Source organism: Patagioenas fasciata, chromosome 4 (genome assembly GCF_037038585.1).
Source record: "Patagioenas fasciata isolate bPatFas1 chromosome 4, bPatFas1.hap1, whole genome shotgun sequence".
In the NCBI taxonomy this organism is placed as follows: domain Eukaryota; kingdom Metazoa; phylum Chordata; class Aves; order Columbiformes; family Columbidae; genus Patagioenas; species Patagioenas fasciata.
The window spans coordinates 74,220,174-74,232,399 of NC_092523.1; the positions used below are offsets into that span (position 1 = coordinate 74,220,174).

The window sequence follows — 12,226 nt, forward strand, 5'->3', positions numbered from 1 at the left end:
AAATAGTTGCACACGTAACATGGGACGCTGAGTCATTGATGAGGTGAAGCAAACTGCAGGACCTGTCGATCCAAATCCTTTATCATGCCTTTGTGTTGAGGATGATGGAGGGACTCCTGGAAGCATTGGTAGGCAGTTTTCCAGTGCTACTACCTGAGCTATTCTACTCCCAGAAGGAATAAAAATTGGCGGATGCAGAGTGTAGGCCAGGATTTGAACAGTTCCTGTGAAATCTGCATCAATTATACCTGGTATTACTATAAGACCTTTGATACTAGCAGAAGAACGGCCAATCAATAGGCCTCCAATGAGACTATCTTGTCGAAATAAAGGTCCTTTAGCATTCGTTGGTATTCTATGAATTGCAGTATTGGTCAATGTTATATCTACTGCTGTCTCCACATCAACTCCGAGGCTTCCTGCGGTGCTTGGCTTGTTGAGGTGAAAGAAGCCTGGTTCACAGTTGGTTCGCTGATTGTGATACAGGTTCGGAGATGTTCTTTGTGTCTGGTAGCTGCTGAACGTATACCATAGTTTGTGATTATTTGTTTTGCTTGTTGCAAAATTTTCCAATCATGTGGTTCCCATACCGCTGTCTGAGTGTTCATATTTTGAATTACCGGTAGGGCTAATTTTGCTGGAGACCAATCACCTTCTAGAATGGCATCTTTGATGACCCCTGACCATCTGCTACGTCGGGGCTGCGGCTGGTCAGTAGAGTCTATAGGCACCTTTGATTGCATTGTTTGTGAAGGGCAAGCTGGTTTTTGAAACTCAATTTGTTCCTTATTATTCTCTACATTTGACACTCTTAAGTTAAGTTGTTCAAGCTTGTTGGTAATGACTTGCAGTAACTGCTCTACTGCTTGGGGTGAGCCCAATGATGTAGGAGGAGGCTCACAAAAAACTTCCGCGGGTGCTTGCGGAGGCAAAGTTTGAGGCGGCCCCGGCCCCGGCGGCTGCGCCGCGGCCGGTCCGGCGCTTTTCTCGGAGGGAGGGGGGGCGTCCGGCTCGGGGCAGGGCAGAGGCGGAGCGGTAGGAGGAGGGCGGCACTCAGGGCCTCCCACATCCGGACAGTCGACTAGTTGCACTTCCGCTTTCTTGGCACATTGCCCCAGAGACTCGGAGGGGGAAACTTCCGGTTCTTTGTTTACGAGCCGCGCAGTTTCTAATCCGCGTTGCAGATCGGATTGTGAAAGTATTGGCTGAGCCGGGACCCCGCGACCACCCCGAACGGCAGGCAGACCCCACAGAGTAGCCCACAGGCCCCTCTTTTCTTTTGGACAAGTTTTATCAGTCCAGGTTTGTTCTGGGACAAGCGCCTCCGCGGCTCTTAGGGCGGCACGTTGTTCCGATTTCATAACTTCTAATGATTCTAATACGGTTTTCCACAATTCTCTCACAGCTTTAATTTCTTTCTCTTCTTCCCCTCTGATAGTTTTGTCCCACATAGTGTCCCCCACTGATCTCCATTCCGTTGGGGAAAACAAAAGTGGAACTTCCCCAAAGTGTCCCCACTTCTGAGCTAAAAAAATCAATGTGATTAGCTTTTCCTGTGACGATTCAATACCTCTCTTAGAGAGAATAGTCGTCAGCAGTGCCGCGGCTGTTTCAATATCCATTATCTTATCAGCGCGGTCTTAACGTAGGATGCGAGTGGCCAGCTCGACTGGTGCCCGTCTTTTGATACCGGACTAAGCACACTATCCCACACCCCGGCTTGGCTCCGTTTTTATGAACGCTGCTCACCGCAGTAATTTCGATCCGGAGCGATATGCTTTGCTAACGATCCATCCTTCTGCTACCATATGTAGATCCGAAGCGTTATGCTCTGCTAACGAACCATCCTCTGCTACCAAATGTGGCGGTAGCAAATTCGACGAATCCAGACGCCGGCATAAGCTCTTTGATCGAACGGGCGGGCCGGGCGAGAGTAAGGAGTCTAATTCAATGTGAATTTACCATCCGTACTCTTTAATGAACTCTTAAACAACACTGAATATCAATGTCCCCGAGACCACGTTTTTCCAAGCCTTATATACTCTCTACCAAAAGGCCATGCGGCAAGTGCAGGCTGCAATTGGTTACACTCACAGTCACTCATGCCCCCCCCACTATCGTGATTGGCTGCAGGGCACTGTTCACAGACTGTTCATGCGCAGCGGCAACGCCCCTCCTGCAGCCTGGGTTGAGGGCAGAGCGGCCTCTGTTCACTTTCCTTTTGTCTCTGGTGTCTCAGGGAAATCCTTCCGTGTAGCACAGCCGCATCAAGCCCTGGCTTGTTCACAGCACACAGCCAGTAACTCTCCACAAGCTGCAACTTTGCTTTCTTGTGAATGTATCTCTCCACAATGGCAGGCTGTATTAGGAAATGTTTTAGGTAACTGCACATACATAGCACTCCTCACAAATGCTGAACCAGCCTGTGAAAACATAAATGTCATGCCAGGCAGTGCACCATATCTTTCCAGCTACATCTCATCTTTCTTCTTATGGTTGAAGACACTTCCTAAGACATCCAGTCCAGTAAGCTTGAACATGTAGCCAAACTACTTAAAGGATTAATAAATAGTAATCACTGGGAAAGTTTCAGCTTCTTATAATGCCATTTCAACTAATTAATCAGTGTATATTCCTGGGAACCTATTAGAGCTTGAATGAATGTGATACTGGGGTCTGAATGAACAGCAACATTGGACGGACATGCAAGTATCTTATCTGAATTCAGAGTATGCAGCAGGGTCTTTTATTACTTACTTTTCTAGACCCATTCACTGTGCACATGCGGATGTTTTGGGTGTTCTTCCTGTTCTTTTTCGTTCTCTCCTCGTTGTCGGTGCCGTAGAGGAAACACAAGCACAGTCAGTTATTTCCAAGACAGTGATGAAGCTGTCTGTGACATGCTGGAGAAACATTTCTCAAGCACCTGTTGCTGTTTAGGAATGGCTGTAAACTTAATGAGCCCAGAATGTGTTCCACCATGTCACTCGGGAAGCAAGTGAGGCACCTAAACACAGAATATTAACTCATCGCTCTGATATCCCCCACCTGATGCCAAGCAGACGCAGAATACTTTCTGTGAAACAAGCTTCAGATATCTGTTTTATCTCATAACTTTGATGGGATGATACATACAAAGCAGCACTCACTTACTGTAATGGAAATCATGCATACCCCTGTTCTCTATAGTGTCAGACTTCTCTCAAATCCATTGTGTTGCATTTTCTGGCATTTGGGCAGTACACTCCTCAGCTTCATCACTGCAGTGAGAAGTCTTCACAAAACACAAGCCTCTTCTCACTAACAACACTTCATGCAAGATCTGGCTTTTCTTGAGAAATTCTGGCATTTCTCTCTCTGTTTTTAAGATAAAAACTGAAACAAAGCTTGTGAGCGCAACAGATTTTTTTATTCTGTTGTGTTCAAGAAAACTGCTGTTGAATGATTTAGCACAAGAAAGGCTGCTTAGCCTTTCTGCTTTGGGAAGCAGGGAAAGTTTTCAGTGTTTTCAAATCCAGTAGAACTGGCTGATTCAATAGACTTGCTAGTATGCAGCAGCTTGTATCTTTTTATACAATTGCTTTCAATTGACTTCCCTGGGACTGTGCCTGAGCAAAGTTTCAGAGGAACCTGGATAAAGGGAATTTGAATCACATTTTTTTTTCTTTGTATGAAAGCAAAAGCAGTTCTAATTTTCATCTGTTCTGTACTTAACATTTCTTTTTTTTTCCCCGTTCATACTCAAAGACCTTATCCTGCGTCTTTCCTACTTCCACATAAAGACTGAAAAACTTGTTGTTCCACAGAACTTATTATTTTAGCTCTAGAAGAGTTGTGAATCCTTTCATCCAGAGAGTTCTGTTACAAAATAAGACTTTCAGAGAAAATGAAAGTTAGAATTTGCAAGGTAGATGCATAGAAGTCAATCTCCTAAAGGTGTTTAAACTCTTCACAAAAGAGACCAACTGTGCTGCTGAAGCTCATGCGTTACCATGTTGCTTTTCCTCTTGTCATCTGGTAGCAAAATGAAAGGAAATAAGAAGTAAATGGCAGCTCCAAGCATTTCATTTTGCAATCAATGCCATTCAACACCTAGAGGAAAGTTCTTCAAGCTTGCTTTTTCACTCAGGAGTTTTTAGGAAGGCCAAGCACATTTTCCTAATGCATTTTTCCTTTTCCATATTTCCATTCCTCTTCCTTCTTTTTTCTTCCTTGTTAGTGACTGTTACTGGGAAACCCTCAGGGTCTCTTTCAGTTTTTTCCAGGCCTCAGATATTCTTTCCCAGGCTTCAGTTCATCTTTATCCCATAGGTTACCAGACCCAGAACTCTTTCTAGCCTGAGCTCAGGAGCTGGAAGGGGCCAGCTGACTTTGTGACGAGCATCTCCAAATCCTAGACGAGGAGATGTGCTGTACATGTTAATGGCAGCATTTGAAAATTGTGGGAATCCAGCTTCAAGCCTTGCTTTATAGAGATGTGTTTCTCCCTGATATGCACTTGTGTTAGCTGATATGTATTTTGAAATATTTAAGTGTGAACTAGTTTCCAGCTTCTTATAACTTGCATACAGTGTTCTAAGGGTCGGTCAACTGCTTGAGTAGAGGAAAATATGGAGTGTAGTACAGGTCAAATACTGTAAAGTAGATTATAATGCTGCATGGAAATTGATTAAAAAAAATTAGGACTTAGTATCTGCATTTGGAGTGCTGGTTTTCAGAAGTAACTCTATGCATGGGTAGATTAAAAAAAGATTTAAAAATTACACAACTGTGCAACTGATTTTCAGTATTCAATATCCAGAGTGGAAAAATGTATACAGACTTATATCTGTATGCATGTAGTTGCATATCTAGCTTTGTTTGTTCATTCCTAGTTGTCTGGCTTCCATATGCCATGTCAGTAATCACTTGCATAGGGTAAATGTGTAATTTCTCAGACCTAATTTTGAGAATTAAGGCCAGAAAATGAAATTGTCATTAACACTGGGTGGTATACATGTGTCAGGAGAGTTAACTGATGCATTATCAAGATATATACAGCTCTTATTAATCCATCAGAAACTGTATCCTCCAAATTATGAAAACTCTCTCTTTCTTTCCTGAAAAGGCTAAAACATGTAACTGAAACACGGGATGTTGTTTCCTCTAAAGCTATAACATCGCTAGTAGGAAGACTGAGTTTATAAGAATCTCTTTCACAGCATGTTTTATAGCATTGTGTAATTTTTCTTTCTAAAGAAAAGAATATTCAATCCAAATACAAAATTTTGAACACAATTGGATAATCTAAGAGTCCAGTATTCTGTTGTATTCAGAAATCAAGTATTTTGTCATTCACAAAGGAGGCTTGACATCAGTAATCTGAAAGTATTTCTGTGCCTCAAGCACACAATTTTAGATGGTCAGAAATGAATGTATGCGATAAAGTTCTTTACCTTTCAGAGTAGCAACTAAAATTCCTTAGATTTGACATCTAACTGTTTTCTAAGGGAAATTATTTGGGGCCAGACTCTTAATAATTTAGCAGTTCAGTCATCGCAAAGAATTAAAAGTGAGACACTCATTACAACAAGTGTTTTTATTCTAATCCTCAGAAGTAGGTACCATGCTGACTTGAATTATAATTAGCCTGTAAGTAAGCAGTCTTGATATGACTAATGCATGCAGAATTAATCAGAATTATTATTGGTTCTGTTAGCACCCTTCCAAAGCAGCATACCTTCTAAGCAGGCAGAATTCAGAAGTGATGAGAAAATTAGCCCCATTAAAAGGAAATGCCGCACGAAGTAGGGCTTGTTGTGAAGCTTCAGGGTTTTAGCCACGTTATAAGGTAGTACTTTTTACTTCTTTAAATGAATCAAAAAGGCCAAACAGAAATCCTAAACCAAAATTGTTTTTCTAAGTTTAGAGACTGATTTGGGAGCAAAGATATTGTTTGAAATGTGACAAGTGAGCCAGACAACCTGTTTTAACTGGCCGTTTCTGGAGACAATTCTGAACTGGTATGAAAAGCCTTAACAAAGACCTTATAAAAAGGGGGTAGGTTTTTATCAGATTTCCTTTTACCGTGCTCGTTTCCTTCTTGTGAGTTGAATACTGTAGTTCTCCTGAGAGCAAAATTCCCATGGACATCAGGCTATATATAATAAAAAGTCCCTTTAATATACCCTTCACAGTGAGAAGGTATAAGGTACCATTCTCTCTGACTCGTATAGTCTGAGGCCAGCTGAGTTTCTGAGAAATTGCTTCACTGGAATTGAATGCCACAGACACAGGCAGGGCATGAGCAAGTACGGCTTCATCAATGACCCCAGATTGCTCTGTCCCAGACTTCTGAGAATTTGGCCCTCACTCTTCTCTGGAATGGAAAAGTTGCAGCATTTTGATTAGATAGAAATCTCTGAAACAAAGTCTGAGGGCAGCAGATGGCAGTTTCTGGAAAATCAACACAGGCACCAGTGAACCAAATCCAATTTATTGTAACTTCATAGCTGCTCTCCAAATTGCCTTACATCTGGGGTTTGGGCTTTTTTTGCTCTTTTTCTACATCCTTTTCAGGATTCTTTCAGTTGAGTTAGGCAAGTAAAGGGCATCATAATGGTTTCGTATTATTGTAAAAATACCTAGGGGTGAGTCAGGGTTACATTTAAGACAAGTACACTTTGGTCTGTTGAAGCGCATAAAATGAGGACCATTCCATGTCAGTGCTTATCAGAAAGAATGCTTTGGGTTCTTCCAGCGTCTGTGACTCTTGAGAAGTTTGCAGGCTGCCTCATGCCAGATGCAAGAATTTTTGGAGACCCACTAAACCTACAGACAGAAGTTTAGAAGCTCCAAGCCTGCCCCCAAGTTGCATGTTGGAGCATGTCAGTGTTCTCCTCCAGCCCACACAGCTAGGTTTTGGAAACCATGGGGTGGACCCACATTACCAGAACCCTCCGCAGAAATTCTGGATGATTTGGTGTGATTTGCTAACCCAGAGTTGTGCATGTGTGACTCCTGGCCTTGGCACGTTGGGACGTGCAAATGAACACCAGGGAAAGGTGCATGTGTCCTGATTCCAGTCAGCCCTGGAGATGCAGAACTGCTGTGGGCCCAGCACCAGGGTGGGCTCTGAATGACACATTTTAGGACCAGTGAACTATGTAAAAAAGGTGAGAGTTTGACATCTAAACTTCTCTGGCTAGTTCTAGTACATAGCACTAGATAAGGATGAGGATTGAAATGACATTGTTCCTTGCAAGTTCATTGTTCAAAGGTTGGTCTAGTCTCATTTCTATAACATACAGAAAATAATAGTAATAGTAAGGTGTCCATAAGAAATAATACAAAATAAAATTTAGAAAAAAAATACTCTTGCACAGCTTATATCTGTAAAGGGAACAGCTGGCTTGTGTGTTTTATGGCTTTGGCAACAATAAAATATTTCATCAGTAAGTTCAAATGTTTCTATTTACCAAAGTAGGATAGCTTCTGTAATTTCAGAAATGGAAGTGAATTTTTTCATTGTTATAGAAAAGTTGATGGTTTGGGTGCTTTTCTGAAGCACAGGTTTTCTCTTCAGGCAAACGTTGATCTGGATGGGAAAATGTGTGTTCTGTTCATTAGAAAAATAATTATAGAAGAAAGAGCCTTGTGTGGCAAAACAGTGTATCTAGCAACTGCTGTTCTCTGCTGATTGCTTGTATGAGCACAGAACTGTGTATTTCGGGCACTGGAATTGGACTAGGCTTGCCTGTGAGAACAAAGGTTCAAGTAATTATGTTGCTGTGTCTCAGCTGTCCAATGAAGGCTAATTCCAATTGAGTACAGTGCTAGAACCACATTGCTAATAAACATTTGCCACATTAGTGGTGGTGAAACCAGCAATTAGCATTGCACATGAGATTTCAACTGTTGAACTTTTTAAAGTGAAAGTCCAAGTTTTAGCCAATTACAGGTTCTATAAAATTGAGAAGAAGACAGCAACAGTGAACAATGTGCCTTAGTGTTAACCTCTAATATCAAAGCTAGCCTCTGCCTCAGCCCATAAAAGCTTTGATCATCATGGAAACCAGTTATGAATATGTCTAGTTAATAATCCTCATAAAAATTTTACTGTCCTCTGAAGTAAATTACTATTAAATTCTGATGGAGCTCATATTATGCTAGGTGTACAGCATGCTATTATGGGGCCCTTTTCTCTTTCAGACATTTGATGATATGAGGTGAAAATGAACATTAACAAGGTTGTAGTATCTCATTTGCTGTCTGACCCAGTAGTATTTCTACAGTCGACAAACATTTGAGGGTCATAATGAGTATGCTTATAGTCTCTTAATCTCTTAAAATATTAACATATCAAGCCATTAAAAATATTCGTAAAAAGATAAATCACTCCTGTAAAATGGAAGCAATTCACAAGCTTGTTGATTTTTTTAATACAAAGTTGCCTATGTTTATGATTGATACGAATCATTCCAAACCCTAACACCAAATGAAGTTTGAATGCTGAAATTCATCTTGCTGACCTCCTGTTCAATGTGATGGTTTATAAGCAGCAATTTTGTAGCAGTCCCAAACAAGCCTTTAGCTCTTTTTTCTTGCAGCTATGTACCAGATAAATAGTAGATTTAAAACCAAAACTAAAATCCGTAGCCCTTGATTTCCTGTCTCTGGCATCATCTTTGTGTGATGGATTAATCAGAATGGTCTCTCCTTTGGTTTTGCACAACAGGGACATCAACGTATCTTGCTGAGAGGAATTGTTTTCCTTACATTTCACACATCATTGGTAGTGCTAATTTTGATAGAGTGACTTTTTTTTTTTCCCCCTCCTATCTGAGTCTCATAAAGGAAAACATAAAGCAGGAAGACAGCAATATTTGCAGAATATAATTGCAGGATACAGTAGGTACCAGGAATGGGCATTGCTTCTCATGTAAGTGTTTCCCTTTTGAGTAACTGAGACAGGAACGCCAGAGACAAATCTGATGCAACTCTTACCTCCACTAACTTTGAGCAGTGCAGAGGTACACTCAATGGACACTTTAGTTAATGTCTTATGCTGTGCTTACACAGAAGGGATTTGAAATAATAGAGAGGAAGTGGCTTAGTTTCGTATCATCCAAACATGTTGCCTTTTTACTTAGAAGCTGTTTTAATGTACTTTAGCTTCACTAGCACTGGATAGAGGGAGAATCACGTGTTTTTTAATGTAGCCAGGTCTTAACTACTGCAGTTTGTTTCATGTGTGATTAGAATACGCTGTTGGATCATGTTAACTTGGTACCCACTGTAACTGCCACGTCTTTCTCAGCAGAGCTGCTACTCAGCCAGTCAGTTCCTGTTCCCTACTGACACACCACTTCTTCCACTCCACTTTTGATAATGTTTTAAAGCTCCTCATCACAGAAGATCTGTATTCTACTTACACTAATTAAGTCACCAACTTCTCCTATTATCTGTTGCACTAGCTCCAAAGCACCATTTTCTTGTTTCTTTAGAGAAACTGGGGGAAGGTGGGACTTCTTTTTGGACTTCAGACAGAGTTTTTCTGATGGTGTGCAACGGGTATAGTCCTGAACAAAATGTGAGAATTTGACTCAAAGGCTGTGCCTCAACCTCTGAATGACACTTCTAAGCCTTACCCTTGAAAAGTTTGAATCGTGTAGTCTCTTCATGTTTCTTCTGCCTTGAAGTTGTAATCAGCTGGCCAAGAAATTAGCCATGGTAAAGTCAGTATCAAAACAATCTGGGGCAATCAAGTACATCCTCATTCTAAAATAAGTGATTGCAGTTGCATTGTTTTTCATTCAGTAACAATAAAGTGCTCCATCTGCAATGACAACTTCGTGTTACTCTTTCTGGTGTGTGCTGATACAAAGACTTACATAAACGGCAGGCTTATTTTTCTGTGACAGAAAAAATAATCATGCTTCTCTGTGACATGTTTGTCTTACTTTATTCCTTTGTTATCATATTCTGAACCAAGGCCAGCTGGAACTTCATGTGAGAAACCTCATTATTTAGTTGTATTTTCTGATAGTCTAAACTGAGGTCACTGAGGGATTGCTCTGGCCCTTGATACAGCCACAGGAAAGGTTTTCCTGGTTATAGGTTTGCTAGAAAACGTCTTTGCTTTGAGCTGTTAATGATGGACAGTTGATAAGAGTGCAGATGAACGTGCAAGAATACTTCCTAATTTGCTCTCCTTGGGCAGTGTACCAGTATTTCTATGGAGGTGAAGAAAAGTATTATCCAACTGTTTATATTCGCTGTTTCTATATGTTATCAGCAATCATATCAATACAGGATTATGACACTTCTGTCTTTTAGCTATTTGAAGAGGCATTTGATGGATAATTTTTAGTCATTACATTCAGGGATATTGTCAAAAGGCTAATAAATAAATATTAATTTTGGTACCCTACTGATTTTAAAATTTAAAATAGCTGATGGGTACATCTTCTTGATTCAAATTAATGTAAAAAAATGCAAGATGAAATAGCAGGAAACCTTGATCAGGAGAGTTTGTGAAGGAAAACACATAGCTTATTAACCTTTCATTATTCCCTTTAACGCATGGAGAGAGGTAATAAAAGATGTTGTTTCTTCTCTGCTTTTATGCTTCTTCTGCTGCAACTCAGCTTCATTCTTGCAATTTGTCTCTCATGCTTGTACAAATCAATGGGCAGGAAGGGTGCAGAACAGAAAAAGAATGAGGAGAGCTGTGGCTCTTTCCCAACTGTTCACAGCCAGAGAAGTTGTCCAGGTGCAGAGAACTGAAGTATTTTACTTTGAGAATGAGGGAGAGTACCATGGTGCTGGCAGTCTCTGATTTGAGAGGAGATTGCTTTTGATCCCCGTTTTGGGGATGACGCAGCTAAGTATCTCCCTTGAAAACACATTGCAACAGCACCATCTGGTCTCTCCATTTGTCATTGCTTTGTCATACCCCATCTGCCCATCTATTCACATGCTGCAATAGAAAAGTACCTCCTAACACATGACTGAAGTGAACTGTCCCTTTTTAAATTTAGGAATCACTCAGAATTCCCCTCCCACCTTCAGACTTGCTTTGGTATCAGTTTGGTATATTATGTTGTACTCCAGGTTGCATATTAACAGTCCTTAACCTCATAAAAACTGTTTGACACGTTCTGCTTCATTTGCATCTCATGTGCTGTGTGATGGCTTGCTACAATAATTAATGCTGATGAAAGTTACCCATGATGAAAAGTATGTCTATCTAACTGTTGAATCACAGCTGGAGAGCTGTAAGTGATACAGGGAAAATACTTCCTAAAATAAACTTTTGTTACTGTAATTACATACTGCTAAATAAATAATCTAACATTCCTGTCATACTGTATTTTTAAAGGGTGAACCAGGTTTCATTGGTCCGCAAGGAGAGCCTGGGTTGCCAGGGCTGCCAGGAACAAAGGTAAGGCAAATTGGCCAACACTCTGGTGCGAAGCCCTTACAGCCAATGTCAAATTCAACTTCGTCAGCACATAGCAGAGATTGAGGCTGTATTAATGGGGTGTAGGAGTCTTTTATCCAGAAATATGAAATATCAGAATCTGATTTTGCGAATGGCCAGGAACTTTAAAGTTAAAAGACAATATATGCAGCATTTGGAAATGCTGAAAGTCATAGTTCGTGCACCAGCACTATGATACATGCACTGATGCCCCCAAACAGTATGAAGGCAGATGTTATATCCATTCATAACTTAAGTTCATCTATTGTCCTTGTTCATGTTAGCATGCCAAAAGTTATTTGTTTGAGAGGCAGAATATGCGTGACTGAAGAAAACATGTTTTTCAGAAATGTATTTATCAGGAAAAAAGCTAGAAAGTGTGTACAGGTATTAGAACTTTAATACTACACTCTAGATTCTGAAAATACAGATCCACTAAATGTATATTTTTTTATTTCTTCCCATGGTGTGTTTTTTTAGCCACTGCATGGCAAAGTTAGAATATTATGATACCTACAAAGTCTCACAGTTTGGGAATCTTTATTTCAGTCCTTTCAGAATAGGGAAAAAAAAAAGAAACACCTTGCAAATCCATTTCGAAGCACTCTTCTTTTGCCTTCAAGAAGACTGTATTTACTCAAGGGAGCATTCCCTAACCCTTTACAAGTCATAGATAAATTTGAAAATATTTTCTTCAGATGATTTGGTTTCTTTGATCATGCTGAGTTGGTGGTGTGCTGAAAAATGCCCAGCATTTTGTTA

At 40.5% G+C, this 12,226-nt stretch overlaps 1 protein-coding gene across 1 annotated transcript in view; it reads left to right on the forward strand.

Moving 5' to 3' along the window:
- Positions 1-12,226, forward strand: part of COL25A1 (collagen type XXV alpha 1 chain) — a 304,703-nt gene that overhangs the window by 254,232 nt on the left and 38,245 nt on the right. Inside the window, exon 21 of the mRNA XM_071808204.1 lies at positions 11,363-11,425. Coding sequence (XP_071664305.1) covers positions 11,363-11,425 — 63 coding nt within the window. The remainder of the gene's footprint in view (positions 1-11,362; positions 11,426-12,226) is intronic.